Raw genomic sequence first — 17,852 nt, 5'->3', positions numbered from 1 at the left:
TCCTGTAACAGTAAAGTCTCTCCTGAGACTCCAAAGAAACTCCTGGCAGAACCTCCGGCTCCACTGAGCCTTCTAAAGAACAGACGTCCGGGACTGTCGGTTCTTCCACTCTAGGCTTTGCTGCTTTGTCCTTGCGCTTTTTGGAAGCGGGCCGGAGCATCCGACGGCATTTTATAATTACAACGCTTCCCAAAAACTAACCTGGCACAGTCTAACCTTCTCTTAATAGTGCGTTTGTTAAATCTAGCACAAGAGCGCATCCAACAACGCCGTGCTCAGGCCCTAAACAAGGTATACACAAGGTATGGTAATCCCTATGAGGTATCGGTTTCCCACAAGAAATACAGTTATTCACTTTTTCTGACATCCGGTTAAATACTGAGGCAAGAAAAACCAAAATATTCCCAACGGGTACTTAGCCAACTTTGATTCGGTCTGAAACTCCGACTTCAGAAAATTTCAGAACGCCAACCTGCACTCGCAAAACTGCTTCTGCATCGGACCATGCAGCAAAAAAGACTGAGGATATGACGTCGGTCATGCGCATTAGTACCCTGACGTCCTGACGTCAGACTAATGCGCCTTGACCGACGTCAGCCATATACTTTGGTATTCGGGCCGACTGGGACAGCGGACTACCCAATGGTTAGGACTGCAGCAATGTGGAATGAAGAACATCTTCCACTGAGCCACTTTCAATGTATGACCCAAACCTATAAGCATGAGTACACAAGTAAGCATAAAGCCTCAGGCCATCTCCAAGCCAGTTAAGTAAGCCAAATTAAACTAGTCAGTTAATAGAGGGAGGCAGAACAGCGATTCTCCTCAGTCCAAAAGGAAAAAAGGGAAAAGGATCAGAAAAGGAGGAGGAATACTTCAGCCATCAGTAGGACAGCTACTGTTATAAGCTCTTGCACAACTATACAATATCTTTCCTTAGATCACTGCTGCAGTACTCCAAACAGCTGGGCGACACCCAAAGCTTAAGAGGTGTGATGACTGGAACAGTGAGAATTGTGTAGTAACCCAGAGAGGACAGGCCCAGCAAATGTGGCTCAAGATTTAGAAAGGGCATCCATACTGCAATGTTTAGTGAAAAGTATGCACGGAGGACCAAGCAGGTGCTTCTAGAATAAAGTCAATCCCTTTGTAAAAGACTCCAGATGTCAATGCTCTAATAAAAAGAAGCTTTGCTGGAGAGGGTAAGAATTTGCCAGGTACAGTGTAACAAAGGGAAATTGAGTTGTATTCAGATAGCAAATGTGCTTTGAAACTGGGTTACCTAACTTGAAATATTGAAAGACACAATTAGTCAGATCTGCAAAGATCTTTGGTCTTATCCAGGAAGAAACTGAGCTGTCTATGTGCATCCAAGGAATGAACAATTCTCTCCTTTATTTAGTAGATTAGGGAAGAAAATTGGGAGATCTACAGTCTGACTGAGACACTATTCATTAGTGCTTCTGGCATGAAGGAAGGGATTGGCCCTTAGGGACACTGTCCTTGTGAAAAATAAAGGGGGGGTTGCCATAAGGGGCTACAGTTTGGAGACTCCTCTGGCAAAGGTGAAGGCTACTAGAAGAACTCTTTTCCAAGATACATTACATGACAGATGGATGCTGCTATTTCGAACATGGACAGTTTCTCCAACAAAGTTGAGGTCCTGGGGGGCAGTTTTCCTTGGAGGTTTCTGGTGGAGTACAACCTTTACGAATGGTTTTACCTCTAGTCTAGTTAAAAGCAATGGGACCAGAGATAGGAATGCAGACATGGCCAAAAGAAGGACCTTAAAATGCAGAGTATGCTAGGCCCAATTGCAGCAGCTCACACAAATGACAGGACCACTGGAGTATTACCCTGGAGTGGAGCCTGAAATTTACACCACCATATAGTAAATCTCTTTCATTTCTCTAGGCAAGATTTTCTTGTTGCCTCCTGAAGCATGTCATCAGAAAATTGGGTGTCTAAAAGGAATGAGAATGCTTTCGCCTGTGTGTCAGCAAGTCAATCAACAGAAGCTTCTGGTGAAGGCCCTTTGCTAGACAGGAAGGATAAAGGTCCAGGAGCCTCTGAAGAATGGTCTTAAGCAAAGCCTGTCCTAGACCTGGGGAAGGACTACATAGCCTATAGGCTTTGTAAATGTATGTACAGAGGACCAAGTTGCTGCTTCTTGAATATTTTTGAGTCTAACCTTTGCCAAAAAGCCACAGATGAAGCCAATGACTTGGTAGACCCCTCCCTCCCCAAAAGAGTGAAAAGGGAGAGAAAGTCTCCTCCAGGCATGGTCCCCCACCAAAACAGTGGATTGAAATAAAAATTATCTGCTATACCTGCCCCCGCAAAGACAAGGGGGAAGCAAAGAAACTGCCACAGAGAGCTAGGCCTCAAGCTTTCCAAAGTCCTAGTTGATAAACTTCTGGAAAACGCATGAAACATCAAGGGGGACCCTTCCACCATTCCCTATGAAGATGTCTTTGCCAAAGTATGCGAACTGGAAGAGTTTAAATTGCTGCCGCAAAAAGTAAAAGCATGAAACAAGCTTTTACAGACTGCAAGGCTCAAGATTTTGTGTGAAACAAAAAATGGAAACATGTGGGAAGAACTCACTATAGATGGCAGTATGATCACTTGCACAAAGACCCTAAGCACCATGACTGAGGTGTGGGACATGTAAAAAAACTACTGCCAACTGGTAGAATATGAATCCCAGGAAAGTGACAAATTAACAGCAACAGTCCTGACTGCAGACAATGGTTATGCTGAAAACCACCTTTGGACAGCTGCACATTTGCCCATTTCCTTACTGTTGTACAACCATGATGTTAATTATACATGTTACAGGAAAATGTGGGGATTCACTCATATGGTGTTTGGCCCCTTGCAAAACACCTCCCGTTTGGTTTGCTTACAGTGTTGTTCACTCTAGCCACTTTGGCATTACCACTCAGGAATGGTATTTGCAGAGTATTTGTGAATCCACTTATTCTACTGACTCAACAGCAAAAATACTTCAATGGCAAGCTGTTTAGAAAGGTCTGTATAACCAAAATAACGCATGGTGAAAATATGGATGAATTTACATCTGCCAGCTTCGGTCTAACACCAACTGCAAAAGCACATTAGAAAGATCTTATGTTGTCTACTATCTGGCTCCATCACTTTTTGAACATCTACCTTCAACATTCAATCCCTCATCGTATGAAATGACCTTCTATGGTACATGCACACCCAGTACTTTTCTTTTAAAAGATGTTTACAAACAGATGCATAACAGGAAATTTTAATGCACTCTGACTTTCAATAGCCATACTAGTGATTATGCTGCATTTATATACATTAGTAGCTTTTTTTGTAAACAAAATCGAAGCTTCAACTAAAGACTATGTAATACATGCCAACTTCAAGGACTGTTTATGCTGCAGTTACTGCCTTTTCTCTACTGATTTTGTTGCAACTACAACCTAGGATGAGCCTGAGATTGGTCAAGCTTTGATCACTGCTCTACCCTGGTAAACAAATGTAAAATAAAAAATCTACAGCAAACTTATGTAGTTTGGCTAATTCCACACAGCCGCTCTTTTACACAGGACAGCCAGGGAGAAAAACTCTACAATACACATCAATAAATGTCAGTAACAGCCAATTAAGCTCAGTGCACCTTTGGGAGGGAACTAGGGTGCCCAGAGAGAAACTATGTGGAGAAGCAAACTGCATTTAATGGAGACCAGGCCTGGGCTAAGGATTCTGCAGCAGAGAAGCAGCATCAACAGCTAATGAAGAGTTCCCACACAAAGATGAAGACTACACAAACCCAGATGTGCAACTAGTTGAGAGTTAACTGGCACCCCTCCCAAGTTGTAAAAAGACATTCACATTTGTAGGTGGGTCAGTCTCCCCACACACTCCTAATGAGGGGCATTTCACAACACTCCCCTTACTGAAACACAACTTCAGTTACATAACCACATGGAAAAAGTACAACACCCAGAAGGCTGAAAAGAGTTACAGCAGCAACCAACATATCTGTCAATGTACTAAAGCAATGGGGCACAAAGAGTGGTGAAAATTAATGAGATGTAGCCTGACATATTGGTGCGTACTAGTTTATATTTTGCTGACACTGTGGGGAAGCCACTGATGCCCCCCCTGCAGCTGCAAAAGGTACACAAAGGACTAATGCTGAAAAGGGAAACTGAACCCAGTTATCATGCAAATTTGTGAAGTTGTTCTTCTGTTACAGGCACTTCAGTTTCCATTTCCTTTACTTTGCAATACAGGCAAACTGTTTTATATTTAAATACACGTTCGGGCTATTCGCTCAAGCTTTAAATGGTGTATTGCTGCTGCCACTTAACTTTCACTGCTTCATAGGTTACTAGGCTAATGGAGCCCAGCCCTGTAAAAATCTGTGTACCCTGACCATATTTAGATGGCCACTGTTAACAGAACAATTCTGTGATCAGCACAGACTACCCCTGTCCATGGGGGACAGTGCCACCTCCAGGATTAATTTACAGTCACCCATCCAACTGTCAAGGCTGCACTTAAATAGGGTCATTGAGGAGCTCTGCTTCATGTTAAGAGGCTTAGTCCAGAGAACTGAATCTCTAGGAGATGCATCTGTCTCTAACATGTTCTGTTAATGTCACAGGCTAGGTTGAGATTCCTGGAGTGAGACTCGTCCCATTTGATTTGCAGATGTGCAGCATTTCCATTAGGGCAGTCAGAGACTGCTCTTAAGTTAGGTACAGGTCGCCTCTCAGCAGCCTGTACGATACAGAGTACAGTGAGAGGGCTTTCAGCCCTTTCATGTACGTCACATTTTGGAGGCCCTGGATTCTCTTGGTTAGAAACCTCTGTGGTCTCTCCAGGTGCTGAAGGTGTCTGATGAGATGCATACAGAAGACAGCATTGTCTTCAATTAGTGGTCTGATAAGGGTAGAGTACAGTGGAGTTATAACCTCCTTAGTCTTGGATGGATACAATGCCCTTATGAGATGTGCAATGCAGAAGACTTTCCTTACCACTCCGGACATAGTGACTGAAGTTTAGATTGCTATCTACCTGTGTTCAAGTCTTGCACCATTGCATTTAAGCTTAGAGGGGTGCTATCTATAATACAATTAGCAGGGGATACTTCTTTGCCAAAGGGGATAGAGGTTTTTTTTTGCATTCAGTTTTAGTCTGTGACCTGGGCATTAATTACGGGTCAGTCTCTTCTGTAATATGTTTAAAACATTGGGGGAACTCTGATTGCGCCCACTTTGCAGACACAAGCCATCTACTTTCGCCTGGATCAGAGAAATGGATTGCAAGCAGTAGAGGGCTTAGCACAGATCCTTGTGGTGTACCCCACTTGTAACCTGTCTATTGGTGAAGGTGGACTCTTCAACTTTGACAGTGTGCGTTCTGTTGGCGAGCCAGCTGACTACCCGTCCAGTGATGCATGGGTTAATCTCCAGCTGAGAAAGTTTCTCAATGATCCCAGACTTCGGATTGTGTCAAAAGCCTTGGTTAAATCAAGATAGGCGGTAAGTCATTCACCAGGTTTACCAAGCAAGATCTACCCTTGACTAAACCAAAATGGGTTGGGTCAAGAGTTTGACAGTCACCTGTGTCCTTAAAGGTCCATAAGGATTCTTCTCATGGCCTTGCAGATATGGCTGGTAAGGTTTATGGGTCGTTAGCTTCCTGGGTTGGTTGATGGACCCCCTTTGTGCAAGGGGATTACTGCTTTCCACTCTGTCGAAACAAAACCAGTGTTCAGGCCATGGTTAAAGATGGTGCCAAGTGGTTCTGCTAGATCTTGTTTTACATGGTTTAGTAAGCAACTTGGGATGTTTATGGTCACACAGAGGCAGTGTTTTTGGCCTTGGACAGTGCTTGTATGACCTATTCTTTGGAGATGCTCTGTCGTGGACTTGTGTCAGGAATGCATTGGGGCATGGCTGGTGGGGATAGGGGGTGACATTATTGCCAAATCTGTCAGCTAGCAGGTTGGCAATTTCCTCAGGTTCAGTGTGAGTGGTGCCTTCCTACTATAAATTGGGCACACAGATGGGCATTCCCTTTTAGGTTTCTGACATAGCTAAAGAATGCCTTATGGTTCACTTTAGCTAGTAATGCTAATTTAGTCTCATAACTAGCCTTAGGTTCATAGATTAGTACTAGGCTAACTGCCCGTGGGCCATTTTTTTTTTTTAAGCCTAGCCAATTACCCCATGTGAGAATCGAACCCTGCACCTTGTGTCTGTAAGGTGAACACCTTAACCATTATGCCAGCCCCCTCCCCTTAGAGGACTTTACAAGGTACTCTGTTTGCTCAAGATGTGGAGGGTATTCTTCCTCCATTAAGCAAGTTCCCACTTGTTCCTAGATATCTGTTTCTTTTGTTACAACTTATTTATACTTGCAGTCCACCAGGGTGGCCTGTTTTTCAGGAGGACATGATTTTAGTCCTTTCAGGTACAGCTGAGTCAATAAATTTGTTTAAGTGGCTATACAGAGTAGTTGTGTACTATTCTGTATAGCAGTCATTGTTGGTTGTGTTAGCAGGAGAGTTGAAACTTTTGATACCATCGCTTAAGCAAACTAGTTTGTTTTGGGGAAAATTTTCGTCTTTTTGCTCCTATTGGGGGAATCAGGTCTGATCTTTACTTCAAAGGAGACCGATTTTTGGTCTGACCTTACCAGGGAGGGCAACACACAGGGGGTAGTGCAGTGATCCCAATGTTTGTGAGCACTAGGACATTGGAGCTACTTGGCAAGTGGGTGCAGACCACCTGTTGCAGGGCATCTGAATTAAAATCAAAGAACCTCAGAGAGATCGTGTTCGTACAAGTCACCCAATCAATGGAAGGGCAGCCACCCATGACCAAGGTGTTTGGCTGTATACAGAGCGACTCTAGCAAGTCCAGGTAGGTGGTGTGCTTCTAGTTCATAGTGGGGGACCTGTAGCTAGACGTGATGTGGTAGGGTACTCTGCCTAAAGTTATTTGGACGAACTGGATTAGCTCAAGAGTCACTGTTTTACCAATCTCAAGGTGTATTTGGATTTAATGAAGATGGCTACACCTCCCCTTTGGTTCTTTCATTCTTGTTTTGAGGTTTGAAAGTGGAAAAGGCATTGTAGCCTTGTATGGCCAGGGCGCTCTGTGGCCTTGAACCACACTCTCAGTGATTGCACATATGTCCATATCTTCCAAGGTGAGGAGTGCTTCCAAGGAGTGAAGTTTACTGTTTAGGCTCCTAGCAATAACAAGCATTAACTTAGTTTGTCTCTAGTGGATTTCTTTACTTCGGAAGTTTTGTTGTTTTAACATTGCCTAAAAAAGGCACTATGGGGGAGGCAAGCATCTTTGCTAGTATCCAAAAGCCTTGTGAAGACAGGTGAAGGCCATCTCTAGCAAAGCAGTGTGGTCCGTCAACCATGTCTTCCCAGAGTGTCAGACACTGGATCCCCAAGTGACACCAGAAGCTAAGCCAATAATTATCAATCATTCTGTCTATATTGTGGCATCATCCCAGGTGAGGGTAGAATGCTGCTTAGGGCTAGGAACATACCAGCCTGGGACACAATCTGAGAGTTCAGTCATGTCTCTTCATATAGTCTAGAGAGGTACATCTCAAGTCATTCACTCCAACATGTACTGTGACAGAGTCATAACAGTAATTGTTGCTGAGTGACTTGAGTGCGTGTGCGATTTGATGGATCCTGGCACCAGACAGGCAGCTGACCGTGACCTTGTCCAACCTTGTGAGGGGGACATGTGTCTCACTACGTCGCTTATGACTAAAGCATACATTTTTGAGATATTTTGCCTTACGGGCTTAATTGTTGAGACACTGGTGTGTGTGTTGTGTAGTGGTGGATTCTGTTCATGTACCAGTATATGTAGGTTGTTTGCAATTGGGAGGTCTCTGTTTTGGTAGCTTTAGTGAGTACCTACGCATATGTGGGTGCGTGTCTTGCCCTTATCTTGTGTGAATGGAGAGGTGTGTGCTGAGAACCTGTTTGAGGTTTTGTTTACTGTTGAGAGAGGACAAACTAGTTTCATGATTTAGTTACCTCTCTCGTACTGCATTTGTTTGCTTTAAGAGCAAGTGGTTGTCAGTATACATGAGGCAATTGCTACATTGCTTCTGGATGTTCATGTCAATCAGGCTGGCGAAATGCTGGGAAACTGACCATCCATAGAAGTTAATTCTCAAGTACTAATTTCTGAGAGGGCAAATTAGATCTGTATAATCTCCTTGTTAATCCCAGAGCAATAGCTGAAGACCACAAGTGGGGTGAGGCTGCTCAGTGCTCAGCCCAGTTGTCGGCAGTGCAAAAGTGCACAGCTGCATTACCCACAGACCAGCAGGGAACCTCGGAGGGTTTCACTGTGGTGTCTAGGGAAAAATAATTTCTAGGCATTTGCGTCTATACAAGGCACCCACTAACCCCGTCATCGTGTGTGCAGCTACACACAAGTGAGGCTTATGTACAGTCAAAACTAAAACAGTTTTAAACTAGTCTACTAATAGGAAATCACACAATGATACTTACTCCAACAATCCCCAGCTCAGACAAGGCTGTATCCACACTTCTGCCATAAAGATGCAGGGGTGCACTTCTTAATGTAAATGGCTGGATCTGAGTTAAAGTGTATGAAAAACAGCCTAGATTCAGCAAGTCCAGATCTAGCCTATACCAAGTAATATTGCAGTGCAAAACAAGTGCAGGTAATAAGCAAGCACAAACAGTAAAGAACAGCCAAAAAGACAAATTAATGCAGCAAAACAGTAAAATACAAATGAAAAAGTGCAGCTCACACTCAAAACAAGACTAATTTCTTGTTCTTAGATTTGGATGGCTTGCGATTCAAACAGAAGCACACTGGACCTCTGGCAAAGGGCAAACAGAGCAGCCCCAGTTAATTCAGCTTAAACCAGAACAAAGACACTTGGCTTATTGTGCCTATTATTGTATCAGCCAACAATTCCCAGCTCAGAAGGGAATAGACTATCCTCCCCTTCCACAAGAGTGGAAACCACAAACCTTAAATGTAAAATAACTGTCCTGAAGCCCAAACGCTTAAACCAGAAAGTACAGTTTTGTACCTACCATAAATGTAGATGTCCGATAGATATGCAACTGCAGTCCTGACATATGGGTTGTCCTGCCTCAGGCAGCCCTTTGGTCGGCCGGATTCCAAAGTCTGGGTCCGACGTTGGCTGACGTCGCCTCCTCCCAGACAGAGCAGCTGGGGTATAAAGGCATCAGCCGACGCCATCTTCTTCCCCAGGTGCCCTCCAAGGAAGGCTAAATTTTGTGAATGGATAAACAAAAAAAAAATCCAGACATGCACAACAGTAATAAACAGATACACCATAACAGATATCCCCAAGCTTAAAGAAAAGGGGGAAATGGACCCAAGGGCAAAAGCAGAGGGGTAGGAGGGAAGGAAAACCTGACTGCAGTTGCATATCTATCTGACATCTACATTTATGGTAGGTACAAAACTGTACTATGTCCTTCAAAAATGCAACTGCAGTCCTGACATATGGGTTGAATACCATAGCCAAGCTGGGGGTGGTAGGACTAAGCAAGAGATGGTGTAGCTAGAAGGCCCTGCAGGACTGCCGAAGCAAAGCCTGCTCGGGATCTGGAGTATAATGGCAGGTTGTAGTGTTTGGTAAATGTATGCACGGAGCTCCATGTAGCAGCCTCTAGAATATCTTTTGTAGCCACTCCTCTTAGAAAGGCTGTGGATGTGGCCATAGCTCTGGTGGAGTGTGGTCTAATATTAACTGGCACACTTTTTCCACGGAAAGAGCAACAGAATCTGATGCAGTGTCCAATCCATTTTGAGATAGTTTGCTTGGTGATTGCCTTTCCTTGTGCCCCAGCAGCATAAGCTACAAACAGTTGTTCAGACTTCCTGGTAGACTTTGTTCTGTCCAAGTAGTAGCGTAGTTGTCTGTGAATGTCTAAAGTATGCAACAGCTTTTCCCCTTTGTTTTGAGGGTTAGGAAAGAAAGTAGGCAGGTGAATTGCTTGGTTTAGAGACACTCTGGATATCACCATAGGCATGAAGGAAGGATTGGTCCTAAGAGAAACTCTGTCCTGATGAAAAATGAGGAAAGGAGGAACTGCCATGAGGGCTTGAATCTCCGAGACTCTTCTTGCTGAGGTGACTGCCAACAGGAAAACAGTTTTCCAAGATAGAAATTGCATTTCTGAAGATGCTGCTGGTTCAAAAGGAGGAAGAGTTAATTTTTCCAAGACGCAATTGAGGTCCCATGCAGGAATTGGTTGTTTCCTTGGAGGTTTGATATTCTTTATACCCCTTAGAAACTGTCTTAGCAAGGGATGCGAAAACACAGGTGGATCACAGTTGTAATGTGCTGAGATAGCTGAAGTGTGGATTTTGATGGAAGAGTATGAGAGGCCACTGTGAAACATTTCTGCCAAGTATTCTAATATCAGAGGTATGCTCATCAGTGATGTATCCTGGCCCTTGTTGACATTCCAGATGGTGAATCTCTTCCATTTGGCCGACCAGGTTTTTCTGGTGGAAGGTCTGCGTGCCTCCAACAAAATTTCCTGAACATTTTTGGAGAGGGAGTCATGGATCCCAGTCATGGAACTCTCCAAGCTGTCAGCTTTAAGGCTTGCAGATTCGGATGAACAGTCTTGTAGTTGTGTTGAGTCAGGAGCTGAGGCCATTGAGGCAAGGGCCACGGTTTGGTGTGAGTTATGCTCAGTAGCAGTGGGTACACCAGTGTTGCCTTGGCCAGTCTGGAGCTATCAAGATTCCTCTTGGTTGTTCTGCCTTGATCTTCATTAACACCTTGGTGATTAAAGGTAGGGGAGGGAATGCATAAATTGTTAGGGCATTCCAGGCTGAAGGAAAGAGCATCCGTTTTCCAAGCTAGAGGATGGTGAATCCTTGTGCAAAACCTTTCCAGATGATGATTGAGATGAGATGCAAAGAGGTCTATGTCTGGTCTTCCCCATGCAGTTATTTGAGAGAAAATGAGTGGGTGTAGCATCCATTCATGTGGATCCAAGAAATTTCTGCTCAACCTGTCTGCCAGAACATTGTCCTTGCCCGGAATAAACTGGGATTGCAAGTAGATGTTCAGTTTCAGGGACTTTTCCCCAAAGAGTCACTGTTAGTCTGCAGAGGGGGTAGGAATGAGTGCCCCCTTGTTTATGTACCACATGACAGTGGTGTTGTCTGTCCTTATTAGCAGATGACCTTGCTGAAGAGATTTTCCAAAGGCTTCTATTGCATGTATCACTGCCAACATCTCTTTTTGATTTATGTGCTGATGCATTTCCATGGGAGTCCATTGCCCTTGAATGCATCTGCCGTCCATGTGCGCCCCCCATCCATGGTCTGAGGCGTCTGTTGTAATGGTTTGACTTGTTGGAGCTTTGTTGAAAGGCATGCCTTCGTTTAAGTGACTTGCTTGAGCCCACCATAAAAATTCCCTTTGCAGGCATGGTATGAGTGGAATTATGTGTTCTAGGTTGTGGCTGTGTTGAGACCACAAGCTTTTGAGGTACCATTGTAGTTCTCATGTGTAGTCTTGCCAGAGGGATTAGAAGAATGCAAGATGCCATGAACCCCAGGGCCTGCAGGGTCTTCCTTGCGGTCAAGTGGGTTAGTTTTGCTAGGCTTTTGAAGTAGTTTGTTAAATGCTCTTGTTTCTCCTCTGTGAGAAAGGCCATTTGTAGCTGTGTGTTCAGCTTTGCTCCTAGAAAAATAATCTTTTGGGATGGCAGTAGTCTTGATTTTTGAATGGTGACTGTGTATCCCAAAGTCTGTAGCAACTGAATAACATAATCTAAGTGTTTTATCAAGGTTTGTTTGCTGTCTGCTTGTATGAGGCAGTCGTCCAGGTAAGGGTATATTTGAATCCCCTGGAGTCTGCAGTGTGCCACTACTGATGCCAGGCATTTCGTGAATACTCTGGGCGCAGTAGATAAGCCAAACGGCAATGCTGAGAATTGATAGTGCTCTGTTCCTGCAAGAAATCTGAGGTATCTTCTGCAACTGTGTCTGATAGGGACATGCAGGAATGCCTCCTTGAGGTCCAGAGTAACCAGCCAAGACCCCTTGCCCAGCATGGGAAGAAGTTGCTGTAACGTCAGCATCTTGAATTTTGGCACCATGAGAAAAGTATTTAGAGCGGACAAGTCCAAAATAGGCCTCCATTGCTTTTCTTTTCTTGGAACAAGGAACAGTCTTGAGTAAAATCCCTGGCCTTGTCCTGAGGAGGAACCTTCTCTATTGCTTTTATTTGTACCAGCTTTGAGACTTCTGAGTGCCTCTGCCCTTTGATTTTGTGGCAAGTTTGGCATGCCTTGTCCTGTTGGTAAAGTATGGAAGTGGAACCTGTAACCTCTGTCTATTATGTCCAAAATCCAATTGTCCTGTGTTATAATGTGCCAGTTCTTTGAGAATAGAGATAATTTTCCACCTAGAGGTGCTTCTCTGAGCCTTGGTAGGCGGAATGAAAGGTAAGTCATTGTGATTGTCCCTGTGGTGCAGGTGAACTACCTGTGCCACTTCTCTGATTTTGAGGCTGCCATTGGCGGCCCCTGTAGGAGCCTCTGTATTGCCCTCTACCTCGTGCACGCCTGTTCTTTCCCCTTTGAAACTTGTCTGAGTCTGGAAAGGACCAATTCTTTGAAGGCCAATTCCTGCTGAATCTGGGAGGCTGAACCTGGAGGAAGTCCTTTACTGTCTGTACAGATCCTTCTCCTCAATAGATTTCAACACATCCTGAGCATTAGCACCAAAAAGCTTCTGTTTATCCAGAGGTGCGTCCAGGAGCTTTACTTTAACATGATCCGGCAGTGGCTGTTCTTTCAACCAAGCATGTCTACGGATAACAGCCCCTGTCATAGCTGCCCTACATGAAGCTTCCAATGCATCATAACCACACTGAAGAAAATGGTTGCTAACCTGCTGAGTGTTATGAACTAAATCCTGCAATGCCTTTCTATCTATAGGCTCAGGAGAGGCTAGCTTTTTCTGCAAATCATCCAGTAAATAATCCTGGTACTGAAACATATGAAATAGGCAGTTAAGTGACCTCATGGCAAGGGTGGTAGAGGTATAAACTTTTTTACCCCATCTCTCCAGGGACCTTGCTTCCCTGTCAGCAGGAAGTGGGTTTTTGGCTGTGGAGGTAGCCACTCCTTTGGGGCCCTGTGAAATAGTTTCTAGATCCACAGAGTGGGCCTTAAAGAGATGCTTGTGAGTGTCAGATACCCTGTAACATCTGTCTGGCTTGACAGGAGCAGGAGGGAGAGAATCAGGGGAAGCACTGGAGTCTGAGAATACATCATCCAGGACATCCAAAACTGGAGGGATAGCCAAAGGTCTGTGCTGGGGTAACTTGAGGAAGGTACGAAGCCTTTTCCTAGAATCAGAAAATTCCTGACCCTGCCACTTAAAATGTTCCCTCATGGAGTGGAGGACTTCACCGAAAGAGAAATCCTCTGGAGAGGCAGAGGGAATTGATTCCTCAGCATAAGAGTCCTCATAGGCCTGGAAGGATTCTTCTTGGATATCTGAATGTTCTGAATCCTCAGAGGCTTCATCTGAAGAGAGGTTGTCTGCCTGCTCAGTTCTAGGTCTTTTTTCTGCAGGCGGCTGAGAACCTCTGTCTGGGTGGGGCTGAGACCCCCTGATAAGAGAGATTAGATCTGCAGCAAGAGACATGATCTGTTTATCAGACGAAGGGGCCTGTGGGGTAGGTTTAGGATGGGCCTTGGCCTGGCTGGCGGCCTTAGCACGTGCAAAGGCCTTGATGGACATGGAAACAGGAGGTCTAGCTGCCCCACGTGCAAGGGTAACCTTGTCCACAGGAATGGTGTCGGGTAGATCGAGAACTTCGGTTTCTGGAGGAAAATCAACAACCGGCACCGGAGAAGCCTCCAGGACCGAAGAGCGTGTTAACGCGGTGTCGTCGGCCTGGAGCGGTAGAATGATAGCTTCTGTAGGGGCCGGAGCACTCGCGGAGGGCTTAGGCGTAGTATCGGTGGAAGACGCGGGGCCGAGGGTGTCTGTCCCGGTCCTTGCGTTTCTTGGTAGTTTGTGCTGTCGGTTGTTCCGACGGCATGATGTAAGCGAAGGATTCGCCAAAAAAGTCTTTGGCAAATTCTGCCCGGCGCCTGAGAGTGCACTTATTAAAGCAAGCACAGGCAGCACAGGCAGAGACGTCGTGGTCTGGGCCCAGGAAAGGGAGGCAGTAAGAATGGAAGTCCTTATGAGGTATTTGTTTACCACAAGACAAACAATTATTAACTTTCTCAATTTGTTCTGACATCGGCTGAGCCAAGAAAAAAAATGTTCCCCAACGGGGTACTTAGCTTTTTAGATGACTTCGGTAACTGAAAGCACAGGAGCTGACCGACCGGCACTTGCAAACTGCTTCTGCTTCGGGCACCGTGCGGCAAGAAAGACTGAAGAAGATGGCGTCAGCTGATGCCTTTATACCCCAGCCGCTCTGACGTCGGGGAGGCGACATCAGCCGACGCCGGACCCAGACTTTGGAATCTGGCCGACCGAAGGGCTGCCTGAGGCAGGACAACCCATATGTCAGGACTGCAGTTGCATTCTTGAAGGACATCTAAGACACTTACAATAACAGACACAATAAGCCTTCAACCAGCAATTCCCAACTTAGAAGGATGTAAGCTACCTCTCCCACCACAACAGTGTAGACCGCAAACCTTTCTTATGTAAGATAGTTTTCATTTAAGCACTTGGGCTTCAAACTAGTTAAGAGGCTTACAGTAACAATTGAATCAGGCTACTAACAAGCAGTAACAAATGCAACTGAACATTTAAGAACAAGCAGCAAAAAGCAAAATAAAGTAGGAAGAAGCACAGATACAGTAAAAGCAGCTTAATAAAGTACACTGTTTTAGTAAGTGGGAAGGGAAGAAACAGAAGATAATTCAACTGCGTAAGGGGGTAGGCCTTCCCAACTGATCTCACCGTACTCAGAATGAGCTGATGAAATGGAACTGGAAGCAGTATCCAAAATCAGATTAATAGCAGGGGAGGGCAAACTCAAAACCACTATTTTTAACAGCACAACAGTTGGTCAGGTGGTGCGAAAATCAAATGCAGACAGATCAGCAAAAGGGAGGCAGAAGCAAGTCAAATAAGCACCCCAACTAAAGGAAAGAAAGTACCATTTGCTTTACAGATTCTTCTATCTACCCTCTGTCCCACGTTCCTCATTACCTTTAACTACTCAGAAATGAAACACTTCAGCACTGCTGTATTGCAGAAAATTCACTCTACTTAAATGTGCAAGAATGCAACTTTTGTTCAAGACGTCTAAATGCGTTGCCTGTTTTGGTCTCCCACTACATCCAACTAGTAACTAACCCCAATCTAATACCCTGTTTGAGTGACTTGTACTAATGACCGCTTTATTTTCCTCAGTAAGTAGATATGCTAGAGTTGGTATAAAAAAAAAAAAACACTCGTCAGTTGGCCTGTGAAATAAAGAAAAATTATGGATGCACTTCAGGTTTCCAGAAGACAAACAAGGCAACATTACATGTTATGGCTACAAACAGGTTTATTACCTCCTATTAAAACGCACCACCACCCTGGGCTAGACTACTGCTAGACGATCTTAGGAAATTTCTGAGTGCAAAACATCTGCAAACATTTTCCTGTTAACAGTCATTCAGGTAATGAAAGCAATCGTGGGCTCCAACTGCAGAACCACCCACCTCTAAAACTTGAGTATTGCATCTATTTGCCAAAGGTCCAGAATAAAACTAAAATGCAAAGTACATCAGCAATGAAATTAAACTTGTGCTTTGAGCTCTTTCCCTTGTCTTGCTGGTAGGGATGCATCTTACCCAAAGTTATGGAGTTTATCTTCCCTTTAACTTGCACCGTGCTGTTGACGCATTTGAAAATATATACCACTTGCTTCAGTTCTGTGTTGCTAACCACCACATTGGAGTTATTCTCATAATTCTCCTAGAAAAATGGAAGACAGAATGGAGGGAAAAAAAGTCAGTTTGTAGTACAGCAAACTAGATGAATATATTAATGCTCTTGATTACTCAACAGTGCTGAACAGTTCCTAGCTTGCGATGTTTACAACTGCTCATCAAAATGCAAATGCATCCTATTACAGATATGACAAACTACAAAATGTTAAAGAATCTAGCTTAAATCTATCATTACAAAAATGGGGAAAAACGAAACTTTTTTTTTTTTTTTTTTTTTTTTTTTTTAACTGTTACACACTTGAGATTAAAATTATGTTTACAGGTAAAACTACACAAGGCCAAACATTCCAGAGTATGTCCTCTAACCTATTATGCCACCTGCCACTCCCCATCCTTCTCCAAATCTGTGAATTACACTCACCCCTCCCCCAGTAGTACGGCAGTAGTGTTGTTACCTCACAGCAAGAGGTTCTCCAGTTTGATTCTCGGCTTGGCTTGGGAGTGCCTTCTGTGTGGAGTTTGCATGTCCTCCCCATGGCTGGGTAGCGTTCGAAAGACATGCATGTGTAAATGGGCATGCCTTCGTTGAAGGTTGGGTGTCGAACTGGCACCACGGCATTTCGTAAATATCTGCCAATCATTAGCGGACCGGAGTTCCGCTGTGGCGACCCCTTACCGGGAAAAAGCAGAAAGACAAAAACACTCACCCCTCTCCAGCTCAGTCTATCATCTTTTGAAAACCACATTAGCCTTCCAGGTAGCATCCATGGCACCCCCCCTCTCCTTTTTATCAGGAAAGAGTGAAAACTTCCCCCATTACCTTTCCCTACAGTACTGTACTGCTGTTAACACGTTCATCTAAATCAGGTTTAGTAGATTGCGCTAAATGCCCCCTTCTGCCATTTAAGACAAGTCTGGCGTTACATTAATACTGATTTGTAATATTTCAAAAGCAATTACTCAGTTTAACAGAATATTAAGAAAATAAATGCAAAGCAGGATATGGAAGCTGGAAGCAATTAAAAACACAGCATGCAATATGTGAAAGTACAAGTTAAACAAATTTATTACCTTGCACGTGTCTATCAAAGCAGCTAAGATTCTGCTGACTCAGCTAAATTATCAATAAGAATTCTGAAACTGTTGGGGTTCGGAGACCACACATCTGAACAATAGCAGAGTTCAATAGTAGCCACTGTAAAGGTGGAATCAAAGGAGTGTGATGCTTAGTCTCAAAAACTAGGAGAAAAATGGTAGTTGCCCTCATAGGATACAAAGGGGGACAAATTAAATGTTATAAATTAGAAGTTAAAATTATCCAATGCATAAATATTTTTATACATTAAGTTTCCTTTATCATATAAAAGTAGTCTAATTAGCAAATGTGTGCAATGCATATCTTGTCTAAGGTACATTACTGAATGTCTGTTAAAAAAAGGTTTGTAAATATGTTAGAACTTCTCAGAACCAATGCTTTGAATAATCTCAGCCAAACAAACCTTATGAACAAAATAAAAATAATTTAGAGGCTAGGGTAACAAGTGAAAAATGTGGTTCTTTCAGAAATTGGTAGTTTAAAGCAATAATCTATGCTTGTATAGCAAGATTTACCCACACACACACCAGTGAATTATTGTTTTTACACATCTAATAAATTACTTGCCTTTCTTAAATTGTATAAAGGCACTTCTGTCTTCCACATCATCTTTGCTATACCGATGTGCTGCTCATGCATTTACACAATACATCAGTGTAGGAGAAGCAATGGAGACAATCTCCATTTCTTTCAAGTGAAAAAACATTTACAGTGACAGCACAAAAATGAGGAAAACATGGTACGTTTGTTAATTTTGCAAAACAT

At 43.8% G+C, this 17,852-nt stretch overlaps 1 protein-coding gene across 1 annotated transcript in view; it reads right to left on the bottom strand.

Annotated features, from left to right (window-relative positions):
- Positions 1–17,852, bottom strand: part of CAP1 (cyclase associated actin cytoskeleton regulatory protein 1) — a gene marked incomplete in the record, with an annotated part of 596,089 nt that overhangs the window by 222,899 nt on the left and 355,338 nt on the right. Inside the window, 1 exon segment of the mRNA XM_044084805.1 lies at positions 15,893–16,016. Within this exon segment, the coding sequence (XP_043940740.1) occupies positions 15,893–16,016 (124 nt within the window).

The sequence above is a fragment of the Protopterus annectens genome, chromosome 1.part1, assembly GCF_019279795.1.
Source record: "Protopterus annectens isolate FY-2018-M chromosome 1.part1, PAN1.0, whole genome shotgun sequence".
Lineage (NCBI taxonomy): Eukaryota > Metazoa > Chordata > Ceratodontiformes > Protopteridae > Protopterus > Protopterus annectens.
The sequence above is the reverse complement of the archived record's forward strand: the minus strand, read 5'-3'. Positions and strand labels throughout refer to the sequence as shown.